Raw genomic sequence first — 12814 nt, 5'->3', positions numbered from 1 at the left:
AGACGTCATGCAGAGTGGGATGTCAAGACTTCCTGCCGTGGTGGAGGTGACGGAGCGAAAGCAGAAGCCTCAGGCACCACTTCCGAGTCAGGAGGAACTGTGTCCTCTGTACTCACTTGCGTGCTTGGGGTCTCGCTGCAAGTGGACACGACACCTTGGGGTGCAGCGCCGTGTCCAGCCAGCAACGCATGCCGTAGGGCATTTGTTGCGGCTGTCTGCTCCCTGATCGCCTCCAATGTCTCCCGAGCAGTCTGTGACTGCTCAGAAGACCAGCTGGAGAAGCGCGAGCAGAACTCGCTCCAGGTTGTGGAGAACTGGCTCCAATTGGCTGAGAAACCCGCAAACCCCTGGATAAGGCCACAACCGATCGCGACCGTCTCCCTGCACAGGGATAGTAAGCTCTCCGTCTGGTCCTTCGTGGCAGGCGAGTGCACATCACACTGACCGGACCGCCGTGGGGTCTGCAATGTCACGTGCCTTGGCGCCACCACCTGCACACCGCTTGGTCCCGGTGCCTCGTCTATCTCAAAAGAGATGGCCGCAGGTTGTCCCCCCCCCCCCCCAACAAAAAAATCTCCTGTTCTTCCTCCTCCTCCTCCTCCTGCTCACGCACAGCCGCAGCAGGAGTCTGCACTGGCTCCTCCTCTGGCTCTTCTTCCTGGGAGGTTCCTGAAGGTTCAGTGGACGTGTCCGCTGACTCCACTGATACTTGTTGACCTTTGAAAGACAAATGGAAGTTATAAACAACATTTAACAATTCAAATCAATCCATCTCAATTTTTCAAGAACTCAAAACATTACCATTACCCATATGCACAAGCGCTCACCAGGCCTAACATGACCTCATTTGAAGATCAATAGTACATCTCAATAGTATAACTCAATTATATATCAAATTAAAGCATCATTGCATAGGATTACCTGCGTAACAAATATTTACTATTGATTCACACACTGCACAGTGCACAGTTCTCATTACTCACGTGACTCTAGGGTGGGTTCGGCCACACCACGGGTTGTGACCGAACAGCTTTCTGGCCCCACCAAGGCCACTGCAAGCTCCTCATAGGCAGTGAGAGACTGCAACATGGCACAGCCCCCACCCATCCTCCGTTGCTCGTGTTGGTTGATAGATATCTTCTTCTGTAATAGATAAGGTAACATTGTACGGCATAAGCAAATGGATTTGCCAATAAACATTTAAGACTGACAGATTTATAAGTTCAATTACAAGTTTGCACTACATTGCATAGGAATAAGATATTTCATACTGTAACATTCAAATTTATGTTGCGGTGTATAAATGTAATCATAATTTAATCCTAATTTAATTATTTAGTTATGCTTAAAGATTACGAGATAACATTGCAGATTCTAATTAGAATTTCCATACATCATTAAATAATAAATATGGATGATTTCAGATATAAATTTCAACTTACTCTTGCAGCCACCAGTAGACTGTTCCATTTTTTGCGGCACTGGTCCGGTGTCCGTGCTTCATTAGTTGCCGACGTGATCACGTCAGCAATCTCTGCCCAAATCCTCTGATATGCACGGGGTAGAGGTTTCCCATGCCCACCCTGTGTCAGATCCTCCCACTTTGTGCTAACACTGTTAACTAGGGCCTCATTGGTCTCCTCGCTGAAGGGCTTCGCCCTTCGCCTTTCCACAGATCCCTCCATTCTTTAAATTGATATGAATTAAGGCTTTGTCAAATCCCTACTTCCTTTCTCCTTTTTCTCTCTCCCAGACCCACACAGAGCTTCTGAGCATGTGTGAAGACCCCTGACCTCTCAAAACATGGGAAAGAGCATCAACCTGAAAAAAAAAATCAACCTGCACATGCTTTTTTTTTCATTTACTTATGTTTTCTCGCCGAAAAATCACATTGCCCATTTGACATCGCTGGGGTAAGGCCGAGTGGAAAATCGCAAAAAAAAAAATGGGCCTTGAGCCGGCAATCAGCACGGGCGATACGTCCCGCATTGCTGGAACAAGGCCCATTTTTTTCGGCCTTAGCCACCAAGTGGAAAGTCTAGCCCTAATACTTTTTATTTTAATTGTGCGAAGGAAGGATGGTTTTGCAAGTCTGTTCCCTAAAGCTTGGTTGGTTCAGGTCCAGGTCCTCTCCGCTTCCTGTCCCTAGCCCAGGCCGAATGGCCTCCGATGTACTTACCTGCACCGATTTCTTTAACTCTCTGCAAGGTTTTCTCATGTAGCCACAGACGCTGGTCTAAGTAGAAATGGAGTAACTATTAGCTGGCCAAAGTTGCTTAAATGGCCAGAACTGACGTAGGTGGCTGGTAACGTCCCATTTTGAGAGAAAAAAACGAACCTAAAAAAAACTTAACTAAGTGAGTTACGCTAGTGCAAACTGATTGGGGAAACTGGGGATGTTTAAGTTAGACCTGAAAAAGCAGCCTGCTCCAAAAAAAAACAGCAACTGCTGGCCAAAATTAAGCCCTATGGGCCCAAGTCTCGAGCCACGCCTAGAAAGGCGCAGCCCCGACCTGGACGCCTGTTTTTCGCGCCACAAAGTGCGCCTAAAAAAAACTTCCAGATTCTCCAGCTCCCTGCAGGTCGTTTGCAGCTCGGCGCAGCGCAGCACGAGCTGTAGGGGGCGGAGCCAGGTCCCTGCGCTGAAAACAGTGCCGGGACCTCTGCACATGCGCGCTACAGTGGGCGCGCATGTGCAGTAGCTCCAGGCGCCCAAAACTGTGTGGGAGAGGCCAAAGCACGCAGCCCCTAGCCTTGGCCTAATGGCCTCACTGGGGCTGCGTGAATAAGGCTCCTCCCACGGCCAGCTCCTGCTTCCTCCCGAACCGACTCGACACCCGCTTCCCGCCCCCCGCTTCCGGACCGGACCCGACTCCCGCTTCCCCCACCCCGGACTAGACCCGACCCCGACCCCGACCCCGATACTGACCCGACTCCCGCTTCCCCCCCCACCCCGGACCCGACCCGACCCGACTCCCGCTCCCCCCCGCCTCCGGACCCGACCCGACTCCCGCTCCCCCCCCGCCTCCTGCCTCCGGACCGGACCCGACCCGACTCCCGCTTCCCCCGCCTCCGGACCCGACACCGACCCGACTCCTGCTTCCCCCCGCCCCCCCCCCCCCCCGACTGGACCCGACCTGACCTCCCTCTCCCTCCCTCTCCCTCCCTCCCCCCGACCCGAACCGAACCGACCTCCCTCCCACCACCCCCCCGACCCACGCTCCCCCCGACCTGACCCAACCCGACCCAACGACACCTACCTGTAAATCTGGTGCTGGGGACGGGCCCTGCCCGAAGTCTCGGGCCCGGCCCGTTCAGCCTCCCTCCCCATTCTCCTTCCCCCCCCCCATCTCCTTTCACCCCCCCCATCTCCTTTCACCCCCCCCATCTCCTTTCACCCCCCCCATCTCCTTTCACCCCCCCATCTCCTTTCACCCCCCCATCTCCTTTCACCCCCCCATCTCCTTTCACCCCCCCATCTCCTTTCACCCCCCCATCTCCTTCCCCCCCATCTCCTTCCCCCATCTTCTTTCCCACCCCTCCCCCCCTTCTCCTCCTCCCCTCTCTCCCCCCTCTTCTCCTCCTCCCCCCTCCCCCACTCCCTCCTTCTCCTCCTTCCCCCTCCCCCTTCTCCTCCTCCCCCTCCCCACTTCTCCTCCCCCCCTCCCCCCTTCTCCCCCTCCCCCCTTCTCCCCCCTCCCCCTTCTCCCCCTTCTCCCCCCCTCCCCTTCTCCCCCCTCCTCCTTCTCCCCCATCCCTCCCCCTTCCCTCCGTCTGCTCCCCACCTCTCTCCCTCTACCCCCCCCTCCTCCTCCCCTCGCTGTCAGAAACACAGACACTGACAGACAGAGAATGAGAGACACACACACAGACAGACAGAGAGATAGAGACACTGACAGAGACACACTGGGGGGGGCATCCCAGCACACTGTTGGAGGGCTCCCGGTGCTGCAGTCGGTAAGTAGAAAATGTTTTATTTATTGATTTAAAAAAAAAATTATTTCTTATTAATTTTTCTTGATTGATTTATTGGTTGATTTATTGATGTTTTTATCATTTATTATTGATGATGGCTCTTTATTTGTAAAACGGAAGTGTTTAATGTTTGTAAACTTCCCTTTAAACCTCCCCCCCCATTCCCTACGCCTGATTTGTAGCCTGATTTGTAACCTATGCCTGATTTTCTAAAGTGTAGACAAAGTTTTTTCGAGCGTACAAAAATCTTCACTTACTCCATTCTACGTTAGTTTGGAGTAAGTTTTCACTGACGAAACTTTGAAAACAGGCGTAAGTGGCCGGACACGCCCCCTTTTGAAAAAAAAATTCTGTTCCAAAGTGAAACTGTTCTAACTGACTAGAACTGGAGCAAACTAAATGGCGAGAATTCCGATTTCTAAGGTACTCCGTTCTACACCAGTTGCTCCTAAAAATCAGGAGCAAATCATGTCAAAACTTGGGGCTTATATACTGGATTTAAATATCTTAAACCTGTGGCCGATGAAAATAAAAAGTGCCACTGTGTGATACAAAAAGTAATCACAAAATGATGTTTTGTAATCAGCAGTGCTTTACAGTTATTCAGGAACAACAAACAACTTTGGCAATAATTTAATTATTTTTTTCTCAGATATCTTTGTGAAAGTATTTCGTTGTTGAGTAGTGAGTTTCTGCTTAAAACATTCCAGTTTTCTCTGAAATTTATACTGTTTAAAGAGTTAGCAATGGTATCTTCTATTGTCCAAATGTGAATACTGTGTCAAAATATTTAATTTTTCCTAGATTGATGAAGATGAACCACTTTTCCTCAGTCTGATTGAGGATCTGTTTCCTGGTATTCAGCTGGACAAAGCAGGGTATCCACAACTGGAGGCTGCCATAGACAAACAAGTAAACATTATGTAGTCCTCGTTATTTGGTCAATAGCCGATATGAAGCATATTTTCAATCTTTTTTTCAAAACTTCAGCAGTTGTAAATTGACAAAATTATTCTCTGATTCTATTGTATCTACAAATACGAAAAGGTAAAAGCTAACTAGGGTACAATGATGAAAAGAGTCATTAGTTATTATGTTAATTATGATGACTATATCTGGTTACTGGTGTTGACTTTTCTTTTGGTCATTGCACAGTTGAAAGTGTTGAGAACAGTGACCTAGAAATTGGATTGTGCCCAAAATAGGGCACGGTCCTGGTGCAGCTCACTCTACGCATGCCTAATAAAGTAGCAGTACCACAGTAAATTTGTCCATGGTCTGATTAAGATAGTACTGGAAAGCTGCAAGCACCAGTCGCCCAGAGGCAGCTCGCTGGTTGCCCGGGGGTTGGGGGTTAGGGTGTGTGCAAGATCACAAACCCCTGTGTGATTGGCTGACTGTACATAAAGTCCCAATATGTGCTCCTGGTTATCAAACCATGAGCACTAATTTACCCTATTAGATCCATTTCCGTACCAATCAGACATTTCCTGTGTAGCATGCTTTTTTTGATTTTTGGGTTTTTTTTTTTGCATAAGCATAAATTTTTAGCGCACAAAGATAAATGCTTTTCTGGTGTTGCTTAGTATTCTACAAATTTATAATTTAATGTTCTCTTTCACTGATACTCCCATTTCTCCTTGCTACTGTTTTCTTTGCTTTTTCTCTCCTCATTATCCATCATTGTTTTCTGTGCTTGCTTTCTCTCACTACCATTTTTCCTCTCTCCATAAAGCGTGCAAATGGTAGGAATGCTGCCATGGAAAAGGCATGAAGGTAGATGTTGGCAATGTCGACATTGAGCATTTGAATCCATTCTCCTGTTTTTCAGGATGCAACAATAACAACTTATATTTATATAGCAGCTTTAAGGTAGTAAAGCAACCCAAGGCGTTTCATAGGAATGTTAACTGATACGTCCTTACTACACAGTATAAATGCACACGAGGCCTATGCTTGAGAGAAGGTCAGTCTGTGACCTGTCCTTTATTCCTTAGCACTCAAGTGATGAAGGTGGGTGGAGCTTCCCCTTTTATACCTGAAGGTCCAGGTTAGGAGTGTCTACCACCTAGTGGTCAGTGTTCTCACAGTGCACAACTTAGGTCAGTTTATACATAGGTTACAATGCTGGTTGAATACATGACATCACCTCCCCCCCAAAGTCTTATTGGGATCACAGGTTGAGTCTCTCTGGTGGTTTACGCACCCTTGTAGAGCGCCTGAGTTGGGGCTCCGGTTGTTGGGCACTGGCCTGAGTGTCTGCTGTTTGCAGTGCCTCAGGCCTGTCCGGACTGCCCACAGTGACTGGGCTCTCCTCCCTTTGGTTCCGGTGTTTGGTCACCTGTGGTGGAGTGAACTCTATATCGTGTTCTTCCTCTGCTTCTTCTATGGGGTTGCTGAACCTCCTTTTTGTTTGATCCACATGTTTGCGGCAGATTTGTCCATTGGTAAGTTTAACTACCAGAATCCTATTTCCCTCTTTGGCAACCACAATGCCTGCGTGCCATTTGGGCCCTGCAGCGTAGTTGAGGACAAAAACTGGATCATTTACATCAATACATCGCGCCCTCGCATTCCTGTCATGGCAGTGATATTGTGACTGGCGCCTGCTCTCGACAATTTCTTTCATGGTGGGGTGTATAAGGGATAAGCAGGTTTTGAGCGTCCTTTTCATTAGTAGCTCTGCGGGTGGAACCCCTGTGAGCGAGTGTGGTCGGGATCTATAGGCCAACAGGAGGCATGATAAGCGGGTTTGTAGGGAACCCCCTTGGAATCTGAGCATCCCCTGTTTGATTATCTGCACTGCTCGTTCTGCCTGGCCGTTTGAGGCCGGCTTGAACGGTGCCGTTCTAACTTAGTTAATTCCATTGCCTGCCATGAAGTCCTGGAATTCAGTGTTTGTGAAGCACGGGCCATTGTCGCTGACCAAGATGTCCGGTAGACCGTGGGCGGCGAACATTGCCCGTAGACTTTTTACCGTGGCAGAGGATGTGCTTGAATTTAAAATGTCACACTCGATCCATTTGGAGTAGGCGTCTACTACAACCAAAAACATTTTCCCCATGAAAGGACCTGCGTAGTCCACATGGATGCGTGACCAAGGCTTGGCGGGCCAGAGGCTAAGGGGGGCTTCCCTGGCTGCATGGCCCAGCTGGGCACATGTGTTGCACCTGCGAACACAAAGTTCCAGATCTGCGTCTATCCCTGGCCACCAAACGTGTGACCTGGCAATTGCCTTCATCGTGACAATGCCCGGGTGCCCATTGTGGAGTTCTCTGATGAACACCTCTCTGCCCATCTGGGGCATGACTATGCGGTTTCCCCACAGTAGGCAATCGGCCTGAATCGAGAGTTCATCCTTGTGCCTGTGAAATGGTTTAAATTTCTCAGGGCATGCCCTGTACGTAGGTGCCCGGTCCCCATTCAGGACACATTTCTTGACTAGCGCGTCTCTATTTGTCCAGACTTTAATCTGACGGGCTGTCACGGGTGAGCCTTCGCTTCCGAAAGCTTCAACAGCCATGACCATCTCAGCACCATGCTCGGTAGCCCCCTCAGTGGTGGCTAGTGGGAGCCTGCTGAGTGCATCGGCGCAGTTTTCGGTGCCCGGTCTGTGCCGAATTGTGTAGTCATAGGCAGCTAACGTGAGTGCCCACCTCTGTATGCGGGCCGATGCGTTTGCATTTATGGCCTTGTTTTCGGCCAAAAGGGACATTAGGGGTTTGTGATCTGTCTCCAGCTCAAATTTCCAGCCAAACAGGTACTGGTGCATTTTCTTTACCGCATATACACATGCGAGCGCCTCCTTTTCTACCATCCCGTAGCCCCTTTCTGCCTGGGACAGACTCCTGGAGGCATAAGCTACCGGCTGTAACTGACCCTTGGCATTGACATGCTGCAACACACACCTGACACTATAGGACGGTGCATCGCACGTTAAAACAAGTTTCTTACATGGGTCATATAGCGTTTTTTCTATGTTTCTATGTTAACAGATTGTTGGAACATAACAAATTGCGTGCTCTATTAAAAGCCCTTTCCTGGCTGTCCCCCCAGACCCATTCGCGACCTTTGCTTGGGAGCACGTGTAGCGGCTCTAGCAGCATGCTCAATTTGTGAAGAAAGTTACCAAAATAGTTCAGGAGCCCCAGGAACGAACGCAGCTCCGTCATGTTACAGGGTCTGGGTGCTCTCTGGATCGCTTCCGTCTTGGATGCAGTAGGGCTGATCCCATCTGCTGCTACCCTCATCCCCAGGAATTCTACCTCTGGAGCTAGGAAGACGCACTTCGCCTTTTTCAGTCGCAGCCCTACCCGGTCCAGTCTGCATAGCACCTCCTCCAGGTTGTGGAGGTGTTCTTCAGTATCGTCACCCGTAATGAGGATGTCGACCTGAAAAACCACCGTCCCTGGAATCGACTTGAGGAGGCTTTCCATATTTCGTTGGAAGATCGCGGCGGCCGAGCGAATCCTGAACGGACATCTGTTGTACTCAAACAACCCCTTGTGTGTCGTGATGGTTGTCAGCTTCTTCGACTCACTCGCCAGCTCCTGGGTCATGTAAGCTGAGGTCAGGTCCAATTTTGAAAAAATTTTGCCACCGGATAGCGTCGCAAAGAGGTCCTCCGCTCTCGGTAGCGGGTACTGGTCTTGGAGTGACACCCGATTGATGGTGGCCTTGTAATCGCCACATATCCTGACCGACCCATCCGCCTTGAGCACCGGCACAATCGGGCTCGCCCAGTCACTGAATTCGACTGGCGAGATGATGCCTTCCCTCAACAGGCGGTCCAATTCGCCTTCTATCTTTTCCCGCATCACATACGGCACCGCTCTGGCCTTGTGGTGTACTGGTCTGGCGTCCGGGTTTATGTGAATCACTACCTTGGCCCCCATGAAAGTGCCAATGCCGTGTTGAAATAATGAGTCAAATTTGTCCAGGACCTGTGAGCATGATACGCGCTCCACAGAGGAAATTGCATTGACATCGCCCCATTTCCAGTTCATGACAGCAAGCCAACTCCTCCCCAGTAGTGCGGGACCGTCCCCTGGGACAATCCAGAGTGGCAACCTGTTCTCCGAATCTTTGTGGGTCACGACTACCATGGCGCTGCCTAGCACCGGAATGATCTGCTTTGTGTAAGTCCGTAGCTGTGCGTCAATCGGCGATAATTTTGGCCTCCTGGCCTTGGATGCCCACAACTTTTCGAACTGTTTGATACCCATCAGGGACTGGCTGGCACCCGTGTCTAACTCCATTGATACTGGGATGCCATTGAGGAGCACTTTCATCATTATCGGTGGCGTCCTGGTGTATGAATTGTATACGTGCTCCACATGAACTCTCTGAACTTCAGCTTCCAGCGATTTCCCCCAGTGTCCATTTCTGCAATTTCTGCAGGTATTTTGCTCATCTCTGCAAACTCCGGCTGAATGTATGCCTCCACGCCTCCAGCATGAGTTGCGGTTTGAAACAAAAGGTCCCTTGCCAGTTGATCGTCCCTGACTGCCCCTGTCCTTGAGTGCACCATTAACAGGTGTTGATGGCCCCATTACTGGCTACATTGTCCCTTGCAATGGCGTGAATCGCTGTTCAGCTTGCCATTGTCTCTGTCGAACTCCCCCTCTGGGTTTGACTACATGTTGGGGCATGCCTGACTGCCCTTGTCTGCCTGGAGAACTGTGTGCTGCTTTAACAATGTTGAATCTCTGTCCCAACCATTCCTTAACACAGTACCTCTCGTCTGTTCTGCTAGTGGCCATGCTCGCGTGGTTTAAATCCCAGTTTCTTGTCGCCATTGATACGTCCTTACTACACAGTATAAATGCACACGAGGCTCATGCTTGAGAGAAGGCCTGTCCTTTATTTCTTAGCACTCAAGTGATGAAGGTGGGTGGAGCTTCCCCTTTTATACCTGAAGGTCCACCCACCTTCTCCCACCTAGTGGTCAGTGTTCTCACAGTGTACAACTTAGGTCAGTTTATACATAGGTTACAATGCTAGTTGAATACATGACAATTAACAAACAAATTTTAACACGTAGCCACATCAGGAGATATTAGGACAGACTGGTGAAAGAACTAGGTTTTAAGGTGCATCTTAAAGGGGGAGAGAGAGGTAGAGAGGAAGAAGGTTTAGTTAAGAAACAGCAGAGTTTAGTGCGTAGGTGGCTGAAGGATTGGCCGGCAATGGTGGAGCGATTAAAATTGGGGATTCACAAGGTTCCAGAATTGGAGGAGTGTAGAGATCTTGGAGAGTTGTAAGGCTGGAGGAGGTTACAGAGATAGGGAGTGGTGAGGCCCTGGAGGGATTTGAAAACAAGGATGAAAATTTTAAAATCGCGGCATTGCTGGACCGGGAGCCAGTGTATGTCAATGAGCAAATGGCAGCCATTGTCTTTTGGGATAATTATTTTGAGTGAAGGGGATCATTTTGCTGATCAAAATCACCACTCACTTTTAAGATGAGAATGAAGTTTCTAGAGATTGGCGCACAGACACTTTGCCATGCTTACAATAATTGAGTTGGGCCTTCTGAAGAAACATTACATCCACTTATTCTTTCTCAAGTAAGTTTATGATTTTGTCCTTTTTAGTGGGATGTTCAGCCCCTTCACATTGAGGAGATAATTTTGATACCAACTAAAGATGGAAGGAAAAGTAATATGTGAGGAGGACACAAAAAATCTGAAAAAGGACATAGACAGACTAAGTGAATGGGCAAAAATTTGGCAGATGGAGTATAATGTTGGAAAGTGTGAGATCATGCACTTTGGCAGAAAAAAATCAAAGAGCAAGTTATTATTTAAATGGAGAAAGATTGCAAAGTGCTGCATTACAGCGGGACCTGGGGTACTTGTGCATGAAACACAAAAGGATAGTATGCAGTGTTAGATCTCTTAATTTCCAATGAAATACGAACTCCGATGGTAGTTTTAACTTTTTAATACTGGCAGAGAGCAACAAACTGCTTGGCTTCAAGCCAGGTCTTTGTTCTACTGAGACACATGGTCAAAATGGCTGTACTTTATACCTTGATCAATTTACAGAAAAGAACTCGCCTTCTTTGATCTTATTGGCTCAATTGAAAGTCTTTTAACATTTTATTGGCTCGCTACCCAAGGTCCGAAAATGTCAAGTTGATTGATGAGTTAATGCAACATGCCGAACTGCATGTAGCAGCCTTGACTTGGGGGTCTGTGAATTTTCACAGTCTGTCTAAATGAGCCTGTTTGAATACTCTTATCAATCCCCCCTTTGATTCTTTCACAAACTGAATCATAAAACTTCAGGTATCACTGGTTAAACATTCTACAAAATAATTTCATACATGTTAATAGAGTTTCCTTCTAAAATTTGTTGATGTGTTTCGCCACATGTCTGGACTAGTAGCTTCCACACAAATTTACAGCAACCCGAGTTCCATGTGGACACAATGGAAGTCTGGTTTTAGTAGGTTAATTAACCTTATTCCAATTTAATCCAAATCAATATCTTAATTCAACCAGTAAACCACCTTTCCTTAAGCATAACATAAACAAGCAATATAAAAGTAAAAGGTATTTACATGTAATTCCCTTGCTACCCTACTATTTACCTTTGGTGCAGAGGGTCGGCTAGTAAGAAGTAGGCCTATGCCTAGAATACCTACAATCAATAATACAGTAAATTTATACATTTTCGCAAAATGTAATTGTCCTTATTAGATTTCAGCTTCAGTTACGGGTGCTCGTTTAACGTGTGAAACGTGGATCCAGGCTTTCTTTCCTTGGACTTTAACAGCTGCCTGGGTGGTCAATAACACTTGATAAGGTCCCTCCCACTTGGCACCCAAAGGTTCTTTATGCAACTTTTTCACATAGACCTAGACTCCCGGGATGATGTCGTGTCCTCCTTCGGGTGGATTACCCCAAGCTGCCGATACCTGTCGGGAAACAGAACTAATAGCATTGGTTAAGTTCTGACAGTATGATAACAAAGTGTCACTCATGAAGTGAACATCAGCTTTCCGTAAATCGATAGTTCCTGGCAGCGACATGGGTCTTCCTGTTATAATTTCAAATGGGCTTAGACCTGTAGTTCTGTTCGGGGTTGCCCTAATGCTACGTAGCACTATTGGTTATGCCTGGGGCCATGGTGTTCCTTCTTGGTGATATTTGGCAAGCCATTGTTTAAAGTTCGATTCATTCGCTCTACTTGACCTGATGATTGTGGATGATAAGGACAGTGTAAATCCCACGTAATGTTCAGTAACCTACAGACTTCTTGGCAGACAGCACCTGTGAAGTGTGTTCCCTGATCTGAGTCAATGCTACTTGGGACTCCCCATCGGGGAATGTAATCCTTACACAAGACCTTTGCAGTATGATTGGCTGTGGCTCTTTTAGTTGGGACAGCTTCTGCCCATCTAGAGAATCTGTCGACCATGACAAGAATGTTAGTGTATCCTTGGCATGAAGGAAGAGATATATAATCAACCTGCAGATGCTGGAATGGTCCGACAGGGGCAGGGGGCCTCAGTTGGGGCATTACCGTGATGGGTCCAGAATCTGGCAGACCACACAGCGGTCTGTTATCAGCTGGGCATGTTTTTTAAATCCCCGACCCCACCAGCTTTTCTGGAACTGTGCCGTCATCTGTTGTGAGGCCAAGTGTCCCCACGAGTGGATCTGTTGGGCTAAAAAAGGCATAAGCGCTTGTGGCGCGACTGGCTTGTCGGTAACTCTTTGTCTCCAGACACCATCTTCGCAAAGCTTAATTCCTGCCTCAATCCATGTCCATTTTTCCTCTCGGGTGCACTCGCCTTGCATTGTTTGAAGGTCTCGTGTCAGAGTCCTGAG

At 48.2% G+C, this 12814-nt stretch overlaps 1 protein-coding gene across 1 annotated transcript in view; it reads left to right on the top strand.

Annotated features, from left to right (window-relative positions):
- The window catches only part of dnah5 (dynein, axonemal, heavy chain 5), a 457249-nt gene that overhangs the window by 222043 nt on the left and 222392 nt on the right, over nt 1–12814 (top strand). The window contains 1 exon segment of the mRNA XM_070880791.1: nt 4780–4887. Within this exon segment, the coding sequence (XP_070736892.1) occupies nt 4780–4887 (108 nt within the window).

Source organism: Pristiophorus japonicus, chromosome 5 (genome assembly GCF_044704955.1).
Source record: "Pristiophorus japonicus isolate sPriJap1 chromosome 5, sPriJap1.hap1, whole genome shotgun sequence".
NCBI lineage: Eukaryota > Metazoa > Chordata > Chondrichthyes > Pristiophoridae > Pristiophorus > Pristiophorus japonicus.
This window is presented reverse-complemented; position numbering and strand designations above follow the sequence as displayed.